The following is a 12,531-nucleotide window of genomic DNA, read 5'->3' on the forward strand; positions in this document are numbered from 1 at the left end:
AAACGGTCATAAAGTCACTTTTTTTCGGTGCCATTGTAGTTTTAAATGGCCATTAAGCAAACTGTTGTAAATTGAGGACTACCTATAGTCAAAAATGGTCCAGATCATTCTTCCATCCTTCAATATGAGTTCATCTAAGAATTCATCTGAGAATTTATTTTAGAATGAAATGTCCCAGTAGAGAGACTAGCTATCTTTTCCACCTCTCACTTCAGTGCATCTTCTTTGCGGGGAATAGTTTACAAATATGTGTCGATTCAGTTAAAAACAAACTGTCCTGACATTTTAATTAGAATTCTCCCTAAGAAATATTTTCGACTATAGGTTAGCACATTTCAGTCTCCCTCTTCAAGTTTTTGAAATCTTCTGAGGGACAGGGGTGTAACGTTCTTTTTTCATTTTCACCGAGGAATTCAACAGATCACGGACAGATTTGGTTTCCTTCCTAGCATTTTAGTATTAGAAAAGAAGAATACTGTTGGCTGCAATTCTGGGAGACTGAAGGCAGGGTAAAAGATTTAGCAACACCAAACAAACATCTCGAGCTAAGCAACCAAGTGGCCTTCCAGATGTGCTGGATTTGCAGCTCTCAATATTCCCGTCCAACATGATCCAAGGCCAAATGTCAGGAAATACGAGAACTGAAATTCAATTCATTTGGACAGCACCCATTTGTGGAAGGTTACAGAGAGAAAAACTTGCAGTAAGGATTTTTTCCTCCCTTCCTTGTAATGTTTGAAGCTTCTTTTCAAGATGCTCCAATTTATAAAGAACATTCTGAGTTATCCATTAAAACTGTCTTGACATATTGCAGACATTTGTTTTTTACTGTATCTGGGAATTTCTTTCCTATCTCCCAAATGATGGTGGCTGTGTGGTTTTTTTTTTTAATGAAATGAATTAGTTGGAATAATGAGTGGTTTTAATAAAGCTACTGTACTGTTTGTGGCTGTGCCTTTTGAAGGTGATGAATATATTAAATAAAGAGAAAGCATAATACAAACAATATTTTGTATTGTATCATTGTTTCCCTATTTATTTGTTTTCACCTTCTATATCAAACGCTCAAGTGGCATACGTCACATTCACTTCTCCAGTTTTCCCTGAAAACAAAAATCTTGTTGGTTCAGGCTTAAACTGACCTTAAGAGCTTTTATGGCTGATGATGGAGTAGAATTAGAAGTGAGGAGCCCCCCATTCAACACCTTAATTTCTACACTGACTCTCGCTCCTAGGCAAGTAAGCTTTGAGAAAATTACTTCCAAAAGGACACAACTCCAGCAGTTTAGAAGAGTGCTACAAATTTACTTTTCCCTGAACGAGGAGGGAGCAAAATGTAACCTACATTCTATAATTGTTCTTAGCATATTCGACAGCAAATCATTAAGGGGTGATGTGTCGCTTTAACATCCCTTTATATTTTTAGAGACAGGAGATCTTCAAATTAATCTTTGGCTGTTAGGTAGCTAATAGTTAATCGTTATGGTAGTTATTTGTAGAAGTTATTTCTAGAGCTTGACATAATTAAGGAGAGAGGCACGCCTGATCCAGAGAGAATTTCGTGCAGCTGCAACGGAGGTGAATCTACTTGGAGCCATGCACCACCACACCCTTTTTTTCTGTGAGTTCAATTTCTTGAAGAATGGATCATTTTACTCGCAAAGAGAGGCAGAGAGATGACTAAGAGATGCTTAAATGGCATTTATCTTCATTTAGTAAACTCAGCAGATAGGATTCCAAAAGACACATTAAATATGTACGATAGGATTTGGGCTCTTTCCATGAACCTTTTGGAAATGGGAAACCTCACTTTTAAAAGCAGAGTGCTTTCATGGACAGAAAAGAGGGCTGTAATTTGAGAAACAAGGCCCAAGAAATAGGTATCCACGTGAAATTAGTTCCATAGTTCCTTGGAATTCAAGCAGTGTCTTCCAGAAACAAGAGATTTCTTTGAGCTATAAATTGGATGGCCCAAAGGGATTTTATCTCTGCTGTATGCAAGCTTGCCTTTGACACAAGCCAGTGCAAGTTGTGGCCTCTCACATGATTAAACGTTGCTGAATGAAAACTAACCCCAAACTATGTACTGCATTAGAATTCAGCACGTTCTCGCCCAGAAAAATCTCATCTAGCCATCAACCTAGGGGCTATTATCTCTCTCTTTTATCACTCTTCCATGTGTCAACTTTCATTCTCTTGCCAGACTTAGAATTCAAAAGCCAAATTAGGTATTTAGAACGTTGGGTTATTATTTTCATGTCCCCCCCCTTTTTTTTTTGGCATCCCTTACCTTTGGAAGTTACTCTCTCGCTGTGAAATGTTTTTTATTATTCGAGAAATTAAACAGTAACTTTGTATCGGATCAATAGGGCAATGTACAGTCTAAATAATTGAGAGATATTTATTTTGAAGTGTTCCATGCTCTGACGTAGCCTGTTCCCACAGTTCTCTAAATTAGAAGAAAAACATTCCCCCCCCCCCAAAAGGGCAACTGTTTAATCATTGCCATATTAGTAGTAAAAGCCTAACTGGGATTCCAGCCTATCTGTTGAAAGGGTACTGAAAAGAGTGAAGAAATACAATCTCTGTAGAGCAGTCAGTTAGCCACCTAAATTTTCTACTTGGAAGTTATTTTCTGAAGACGGATCACCCTGGAGAAAGTCTATCTATGTGGTCACTTAAAACCCAACACTGACTTGATGGCACATAGTTGTGTTTTAAATGATTTACTGGAGCTAAGAACCCAGAGTAAAGCTCATCTATTCCGCAGAATTTGTTTCCAGCTGTAACAAAATAAAATGATAGTAGAAGCAAAAGGATATTGTGTAGGTCACATTTTTTTAAAGACAGACCTTGTCATCACGATTTCGGAAATGACCAGGAAAAAAAATCAACTGGGCCACTTATAATTTCAATGTCAAAGATCACTAGTTAACTATGCTGCATCAGTCAACACTGATATTCGTGTCCGACTTTAGGGCACGGTGCTCATCTGTTTCTTGGCCGAGGGACCCAAGAGTTGTCCGAAGACAATTTCCACGGTCATGCGGTAAACATGATTATTCGCCAAAGGCCCACGGAACAGTTAGCTTTGCATCAAAGTGCTAACTATAAATCTACTTGCATTTGCACTTTTCCCAACTGCTAGGTGGGCGGGAGCTGGAACGGGAGCTCACCCTGTCTCACGGAGCTCGGGTCCCAACCCAGTTCTCTGACTTACCTCAGCTTCTTTAGCCACTGAGCCATCAGATGTCAGTATGCTGGGCATAATCTCTTCAATCTTCTTTTTAACATACAGCTCCAATGAGTTTAATTTCAAAATCTGACCTATTATAGTTTGAAGCTTCCATTATAATCAAATTTATGGGAGGCTGGAGAAGAGCTGTCTTTGCGTTAATAAGGGTGATTTCTTATACTTCACATTTTCAAATCATGTTTCTCTTGCTATTACAGGACAGTGCATCACCATAGTTCTGCAGCTAATTAAACTTACCATCCAAGAGGAGCTTTTAAAAATAATTTCACCCGTCCAACCATCTCAGATCAATGGTTTGTTTTGTTCACCAGGCTGTATTTAGCTGTGCTCTTCTGCTAATGCAATAAATATTGCTGCTGTATTGTATTTCCTTTTCCTTGTTATATTCTCAAATCTACATCAAGGGCATGAAAGTTTGTTTTTTTAAAAAAGAGAGCAAAACAGGGAATTAAATCCACAGAAATACTTGGGGAAAAGGAGGAATCAACTTTAATTTGTCCAGTGCTAGTAACTTAAATATAAAATGGCATTTGGACACGTTATACCCACACAACAAGTTTCCATGTTAGTCACCTGACCAATACAATATACTCAATGGATGCAGTCTTTCAAATCACTTCAACCACATCTGGAGACTTGCAAATGAAATTACAAGTAACATTCAAACCATTCAAAAAGAAACCAGTTTGGCTTCAAACAATCAAATCATCTGACTGTTAACATAAAATGTGGGATTTGCTATTGAAGGGCAAACTTTTTGTACTCTATGGTAGCAAATTATTACAGTTATACCTACGGTGTTACACAGTAGCATCCAAAATGTCATGTAATAGTGCATATAATGATATGAAAATCTGAAGGTGCTTGCAAAAAAATATGGAGCAGAAAGCTTTAACCGAAGCCAGGTGTTAGAAAGTTGATATGTTCAAATTAAATGAGTATCGTTGTAAGCTAGCAACCTAATGCTAAATAAACTTGTCAAGATTATTTCAAAAGTATTACACACCAAATCCCAGCCAACCTCTATAGCCATGCTTATATAATAAAAAATTAATTTTCATGGAGTGATAGCAAGTTAAAAAATACCGCTAGCTTAATTATTACCTAAGATTTATAATTTTCAACTCAGGGTTTATACATAAAAGAGTACATCTTAGGATGGCCAGCTTTTGCTAATTGGTCTGAGACAGTATGGCAGCTTTCTACATTTCTACCAAACGTAACAACCCAAAACTTAGATAATCTGTAAAATCCTTAACTCCCTTGTTATTCTCAATTCTCAGGTATCACTTGTTATAATGTGAATTTGGTCAAGCCCCCCCTTTTTTGACACTACATCTTAGTTATATGTACAATGTCTGATGCATGATTTCTCCCTCTCCCCCCCCTCTCTCACACACACACATGAATACTGACAAGTTTTATTATACGCACGTTGGTCACTAATGAAAATTGTTTTCTGACAAATATTACTTGCTGGTTTTTTTAAAAAAAGAAATCTAGCTTTGTTTTATAACTTTATAAGCTGTTTCTATCATGACCAAGTTCCAATTAGCCCAAGACTACTTAATTTAGGCCAAGCTGACAGGGCTAATGCACACTGAGATGCAAAACTATCAAAGATACTAGACCCATTATAAATTGGATTGGATAGTTAACATTAGTTTTCCATCATTCAGAACAATTATGTATCTAACGTATTTGCAGGTAAAATAAAATCACTTAATATGAGAATTAATAATTTATTTAAAATGTATCTTCTTGAATCATTTTTTAATGAATTCCTTGCTTTGGTGATTGTGGGCTGCCCAGTCATTGGGAGTCAGGCAGCACACAAATTTGATTTAAAAAATAGAGCCAGTTTAGTGTAAGAATTAAGGCATCAGGCTAGAAACCAGGACCGCTTGAGTTTTAGTTCCACCTAAGGCATGAAGCCAGTCACATGAGTGGGTGTCTTTGGGCCAGTCATTCTCTCTCAACCCTAAGAAGCAGACAATGGCAAACCACCTCCCAAAAAACCTTGTCTGGAAAACTGTCAGGACTCTTCCAGGCAGCCTCCATGACTAGAAGGCGGTCAACTATGACTAGAATTCACCATTCACACACAGAGAGACTAAACAATATCATGGTTAGGTTGAGAAGTCTCCAGTTTAGAAGCTTCAGTCATGAATTTGCTGTTTAGCATTAGAGAAATTGCTACTTTAATAGTATCTTCTTCATTTACAAGAAAGCAACAGTTAGCAACAGAATTGCTATTAAGTAGGGATGTTGAAAATAATTACAGGAAATGCATAAAAGTACTATAATGATGCTAAGTAGGGACAGACCTAAATTAAAGAAATATTTATGGCATATATTTACATCAATTATATAAGTTTATACGAAAAGAAGAAAGCATCAACCTGGCATGACAATATAATAACCGTTGTATAGTTTTAAATGTTTCATTCCTTTTTGCATCTGAAATGCCTTTTAACTTCTGAAAAAGGTCATTGAATTAATTAAATTAATGAAGATCAGGAAGACAGAATATCAACGGTAGTTCAATAATCAAGACTTCCATTTAAAAAATGCAAGTTAATTTGTAGTTCAATGAAAGCAATGCAGAAAAAAAATGCAATTAATCATTGCCAGGTGCTGAAAATTTGGCCCATCATTTACCCTGGTAAATGGAAGTATTAATTTTTTGAGAGAAGTGAAAACACTCTCAAGCACAATCCACACAAAACATAAAAAGAAAATTGATTTCTGCAATTCGTGTGGCTTCCCGAAAGAATTGTGCCGAGCTTGTTAGTAATTCTCAATGGAATTAGCGAATATTCCTAGTAGTATCTGAATTTCATTCAAAAAAAAAAGGGGGGGGGGAAACTAGACAGGAAGTGAAATATTGTTGGGATTCCAAAGGCCAGTTCTCATACTTTATCTCCATAGAAAAGTGTGGCATTCTACAAGGTATAGCTGTCCTATGTGTATTTCACGTACATTAGTAATACACCAGTTCTATACCGTAAATCAATATAATTAACCTCCTGTTACAAGAGAGGGAGAGAGAGGCCACTGAAGGACAAAAGCTATCCAGCAAAATCATGGCTAACATAGAGACTGAAAGTTTCCACATTCCGCTTTCTGAACAGTATATTTGACAGGTTTCTTAGTAAAGATGTTCGGTTACATTTATTACAATACATATTCCACATTAAAAAAACCAACAAGGGCGCAGTTTTAGAACCATGATTGCTGAGGCTCCCTACTATCCCTTTTTGAAAGCACCGAATTTCCTTCTGACATTTGAAGGAATCCTCAATGGAAAAACCCTTAGATGCAATCTAAGTGCGCTTTAATACAGACTACATAGGGCACCTCTCCAAAAAGTCCTGAACAAAATCTATCCTTCCCGTCAAGCCTCATAAAGTCTGGTTGGCCAGGCCAATTTTTACAAACATAGACTATCTGTGTTCCCATGAGAAATTTATTTTGTCAAATATTAACAAAACAGCACTGCTTTAACACGGAAATCCAGTTGTATTTAATACAACCCTCTGAAATAGTTTTAAAACAAGGTGCATCCAGAAAATTCCAGTTATTCAACAACCCAAAGGGAAAACAAATAATCAAATCCTTCAGGAGGTTTATAGATTTGAAAGTCCCCAACCCCGAGGAGCTGCAGGGAAGGAAGGATTCAGCCTCTTTTAGAAGATCTCCTAAATTCCAACCAGCAAGGGGAGGAAAAAGAAAACCCCACGACCAACCAGCTTTCCCCAATTCCACTGCAATGCCGAAACAGTCAGAACTCAAATGTCTGCGGGGCATTTTTGCAGAGACAGCAGAGCAAGAAATGAAAAGAGGGGACAGGATTTCTCCAACCCACCAAATTGGGGAGATGTGAGGAAGGATTCCACATACACACACCCCAATTTTCCTAAGAAAAGGGAAAAAAGAAGGGAGAGAGAGAGACAGTCAATCCACGACAGCAGGAACTGTCTCAGTACTGTTAGCCATGGTGTGTTGCTCACCATGTTTGAATGTCAAGGCCCAAATAAGGCCTTCCTTTACCTGGTCAGAGCAGCCCTTTGAAAGGTGAGGCTTACCTGTCCTCCTAGCCCTTCAGCCCACCTGGGGAGGGAAAGGAGGACCAGCAGTAGGACAACTGCAACCTTCTCCTCTTCCTCCACAGCCCAGAAGACTTGCCTCTCCATCCAAACAAGGCTGGAGAGGATGAGAGGAGGAAAGGGAGGAAAGAAGAGAAAGAGGAAAGGAAGAAGAGGGCAAAGGGAAAGAGAAGTAGGAGGAAAGGAAAAGGAAGAATGGAAGGAGAGGAAAAAATAGGGGAAGGAAAAGGAGGAGGAAAGAAGGAAGGAAGAAAAAGGAAAGAAGAGAGGAAAAAGGAGGAAAGTAGAGAAGAGGACAAAGAAAAGAGAAGAAGACGGGAAAGAGGAAGAAATAGGGGAAGGAGAAAGAAGGAAAAGAAAGAAGAATGTGAGGAGGAACAGGAAAGGAGAGGAAGAAATAGGGGAAGGAAAAGGGGAAGGAGGAAAGAAGGAAGAAAAGAGGAAAGAAGAGAGGAAAAAGGAGGAAAGCAGAGGAGGAAAGGGGAGGAAGAAGAGAAGGAAAGAAGAGAGGAAGCAAAGACAGAAGAGGGAAAGGAGGAGCAGGAAAGGAGAGGAAGAAATAGAGGAAGGAAGTGGAGGGAAGAAGAAAGGAAGAAAAAAGAGGGAAGAGAGGATCAAAAAAGGGGGGAAGCAGAAGGAGAGGAAGAAGGAGGGGAAGGAGAAAGAAGGAAAGAAGAGACGAAGAAAAGAAAGAAGAGGGGAAGTGGAAAAAAGAGGGAAGACAGGAACCAGGAGGAGGAGGAGAAAGACTCCCTGTTCCAGAATCCGGGCGCGGGACTACAACTCCCATCACCCCAGCCTGTCCTCCTGCACACAGAGGCGAGGCGGGGGGGGGAGGCCCTCGGGGGATGATGGGCTCTGGGGCCCTCAGGAAGGCGATCCCAGCAGAGGCAACCCCCTCCCCTCCTTCCCATCCCTCCCCTCCGCATCCCAGGCGCCGGCTCCCCCAGCGGGACGGCGCCGGCCGTTGTCGCCCGGGGCGGGGGGGAGGCGGTTGGAGGCGGCGGCGGCGGCGCCCCGGCGTCTGTACCTGTGAGGCGGACTTTGATGCTGGAGCCGGCCCTCCGGGTGCCCGCGTTCGACATCGCTCCCCTCAGACCGACCCACACTGCAGGGCGGGAGGCGGGATCAGCCGCCGGCCACCGACGCCCCCATCCGCGCTTCCTCGGCTGTCCGCCCGCCGCCGCCAGGCCCGGCCTGCTCGATCCCGGCTCGAGCCTCTCCCTTCCCTCCCTCCCTCCCTTCTTCTCTTTTCTTAAAAAAATAATTATTATTCGCCTTCTCGCCCCTTTCAAAAACCAAGAACGGTCATCTTCGGGACGGAACTCAACCGCTCCGGTTCTCCTCACGAAGCGGCGGGCGGCGGCGGCGGAGGCGGCGCCGCCTCACGGAGCTCGACGCCCGCCCCGCCGGACGCGAACGGCGACTGCGCGGGTCTCGCGCCGCCCTCCCAGCCAACCGCCCGCCTTCGCGGCAGGGACGGTGCCGCCCACTTTTTTTTTTGGTGGCGTCCCGGCCGCCATCTTGGAGAGGTCCCGCCTATCATAAACCTTAGATGGGGAGGCAAGGAAGGAGGCGGTGTTGCTGGCCGCCATCTTGGGAAGGTCCCGCCTATCATAAACCTGAGAGAGAGAGAGAGAGGCGGAGTCGTGCGTCCCTTTCGGGGGGCGCGGCGGAGTATCCCGGCTTTAGAGGACTGGGGCCGTTGAACTACCAATCCCGTCAGCTCTCGGGGTAGGGGGGGGAGGTGACGGAGGAAAAAGGAACCAATCATGGGCGGATTCTCCTGGAAGGTTACAGATGGCCCACACCTGAGTGGGAGATGCCTGGGATCCTGGCCCAGGATGATGGGAGGTGTGGTCCGTGGCATCTGGAAAGCGGGATTGGATGGGAGGAATTAAATGATAGTTTCATCAGGAGAAGCCAGGGCAGGGAAACATTGAGTCTGTCCTCTGCACCTCCATCACTGTCTGGTTTGGCTCTGCAACCCCACAAGGCAGACAGAGACGTTAGAGGAGAATCAGAACTGCAGGAAAAACAATGGCTACCAACCTGCCTTCCATTGAGGACCTGCACACTGCATGAGTCAGAAAGAGGGCTGGGAAAATATCTACAGAGTCCTCACATCCTGGACACAAATTGTTCCAACTCCTACCCTCAAAACGTTGTATAGAGCACTGCACACCAAGACAACTAGACACAAGGGCAGTTTTTCCCCGAACGCCATCACTCTGCTAAACAAATAATTCCCTCAACACTGTCAAATTCACAAATTATATTGATATTCTTTCCTGATTGCTTATTTGTACCCTATGACTATCATTAAGCGTTGTACCTTATGATTCTTGACGAATGCATCTTGTCTTTTTATGTACACTGAGAGGAGATGCACCAAAGACAAATTCCTTGTGTGTCCAATCACACTTGGCCAATAAAGAATTCTATTCTATATTCTACTCTACTCTACTCTCTCTACTCTACTCTACTCTTTAATGAATGATTGCGATTGCAGAAGGATTTGTGCACCATCTTTGTTTTTAATATTTATAGAGGGAAAATCTGGGTTATAAATCTGGAAATCATCTTTTTTTCAAATCAGAGCGCTGAAAAAGGTCCATTTTCTTTTAAAAGCTCCTTTTCTCCATCCCACACTTCCCACCGGGGTTGGTTCAGAAGGTTGGGCTGGCAGCTGGGTTAACTGCAGTTTGTGAAATAAATCAAGATTGGCTGGGTTTCCCTCTTCATTCTCATCAGCCCTCCTGGTTGTGTTTCCCCCTATAAATAAATACCCGGGTAATGCCAGGTTCTCAACTAGTGGTTGATAAAGAAGGGTTTCCAGCTAGCTCTGCCTCCTGGAACACTGATCAGGGCAGCAGCTGTTTCTCCATAAAATAATCGGTGATTCCTTGCTTGTTCTCCTCCCATCCCATCCAATAATTAACAATACAGATGAGACACAGTCCCGGCTAAGTGTCACCACGCCTTCTCAGAAATGGTGACATGAAAGATCCTCACCCTTGTCTTTGCTACAGTGGAAACAAAGAAGTGATTAAAAGCCAGTGGTGGGTTCTGGATCCTACCCAACAGGCCCGGCGTCGTCCACATGAACGTGTACAGCACATGCATGTGTCTTGCCATCCAGTGACGCCTCCATGATGCTCCAGCTGCTTGGCTGAGCATCGTGCAGGTGCTGTATGCCGTGCACGGAAGCGCCAAAGACTTTAAAGACCAGTAAGGAGCGCGGGGAGCGGTGGGCCCTCCAGAGCACTGTACCGGAGCGATACCTGGTGCTCTGGGCAGGCTCCGGTATGCCCGTACTGGGGCGTACCGCCTGCAACCCACCACTGTTAAAGGCACCTAAAACATTAAGCATCATGTAGAAATAGGTAGAACATCTCTAGGGAGATTGTGTATGGAGATTCTCAGTCCCCCAGGTCACGGTTGTCCCAAAGGTGCTTTTTTTTCCCCCAAGAGGCAACTGAACTTTCTGTTTTTTCTTGGAAGACGTTTCGCTTCTCATCCAAGAAACTTCTTCCACCATCCAGTCAGAGCTGAAGACGTTTCTTGGATGAGAAGCGAAACGTCTTTTTTTTTAATAAAAACCCAGACAGTCCAATTGCTTCTTGAAAAAAAAAGAACATCTTTGGGACAAAACCAAAAACTGGATGACTGAGAATCTCCATCGACCTTGAAGAAGAGGTTTGGAAGAAGTTTCTAGGATGAGAAGTGAAACATCTTCAGAGAAAACAAGAAAGTCCAGTTGCTTCTGGGGGGGGCGGGGGGCGGGGAGGGGAAGCATGAAATTATAAATACCCTCAAAATAAAATGGAGCTTGCTCAGAGGCTGAAATTCACCAAGTAAATGAGACAGAGAGTGTGGAAAGAGTGTGGAAAAGAGGTAAGGGAAGAAGAGAGGGTACAGGAGGAGAGAAAGGAGGAGTGGAAAGGGGAGAGAGGAGAAGAAGAGAGGAAGGGGAAATAGAGAAAAGGATGAAAGGGGGAAGAAAGGAGAGAGGGAGGAGGAGGAGAAAAGGAGAATAAAGTGTACAAAGAAAGCCTACAGGGTACAAATATGGTGTATGGAGAGCAGAGGAGCCAATAATCATTTTTGGGGGTTGATGGTAAGATGAATTGATGTTAATATTTAATAATATAAAATAATGTTGGTTATGTAACAGTATACATGTGGTTATTTGTTATGAAAATGAAAAAAAAAGCATTAATCCGGAGGCGGGGGGGGGGGGGGGAAGCACCATTGTTTTGTTCCGAAGATGCTTTTTCCAAAAAGCAACTAGACTTTCTTGGGGGTTTTGTTTTATTTTTAAGCCTTTGTGCTTCTCAGCCAAGAAGCTTCTTCAGCTCAAGGAAAAAGAAAACGAAAGAAAGTCCCGTTTGCCTTTTGGAAAAAGCACCTTTCGGACGAAGAGGTAGAACAATCTCCACTATTCTTCAGTGCAATTAATTAACCTCCTTTCTCAACTCAAGGGGAGCGACGAGGCTTTTAGCACCACAGTGGGGGCTTTAACCCCATTGCAAAAAACGCTGCCTTTCTGGTCTTCGCCTGGAAGCAATCCATGTTCAGGAGCTTTGCAATACTTTAAACTCAAAACGCCTTTATTATATACCTCATGCCTCAAGCTACAGGATGGAACAGATGGCACATAGGAGAGACGGTTTGGTGCATGCCTGAATTATGGAAGAAATCCGCGCAGTGGCCTGAAGGATATGTTTCTTTTTTTAAAAAAAAAATCTCTTCCCATCTCTGTTTCAACCTGTCTTTAAGGTCAAAAAGAGGCCGTGATGGCAAAGACGGTTCTAAACGACTTTTTACGAGGAAGGTGTTTTACAAAAGAGACTTTTCCCACATTCCCACATCACAGAAAATCCTGCTAGAGTTCATTATGCTTTGTTGTGTTAGTTTCTACTCAGGCATAAAAGGGCAGAACCTGGAAAATGGTCTTTTAAGATGGGTAGACTTCAACCCCCAGAATTCCTCAACTAGCTGGGGAATTCTGGGAGTTGAAGTCCACACATCTTAAAGTTGCCAAAGTTTGAGAAACTTTGGTACTGTTGTGGCCCGCCAGCAGAGCTGGCAGAAGATTCAGACAGTGAGGTGGTTGGGGAGGAAGATGGGCCAGTCCTGGAGTCTGGGGAAGGCTCTGAGGAG

General features: G+C 42.7%; 1 protein-coding gene across 2 annotated transcripts in view; it reads right to left on the reverse strand.

Moving 5' to 3' along the window:
• Positions 1-8,792, reverse strand: part of SMURF1 (SMAD specific E3 ubiquitin protein ligase 1) — a 41,139-nt gene extending 32,347 nt beyond the window's left edge. Inside the window, exon 1 of one of the 2 annotated variants that reach the window (XM_081965777.1) lies at positions 8,396-8,792. In XM_081965777.1, the coding sequence (XP_081821903.1) occupies positions 8,396-8,450 (55 nt within the window). In that variant the 5' untranslated portion in view covers positions 8,451-8,792. The remainder of the gene's footprint in view (positions 1-8,395) is intronic. The other variant, XM_081965776.1, reaches the window with a different exon arrangement.
• Positions 8,793-12,531: the final 3,739 nt, after the last annotated feature.

This window comes from Natrix helvetica, assembly GCF_964273705.1.
Source record: "Natrix helvetica genome assembly, chromosome: 13".
NCBI classification, from domain to species: domain Eukaryota; kingdom Metazoa; phylum Chordata; class Lepidosauria; order Squamata; family Natricidae; genus Natrix; species Natrix helvetica.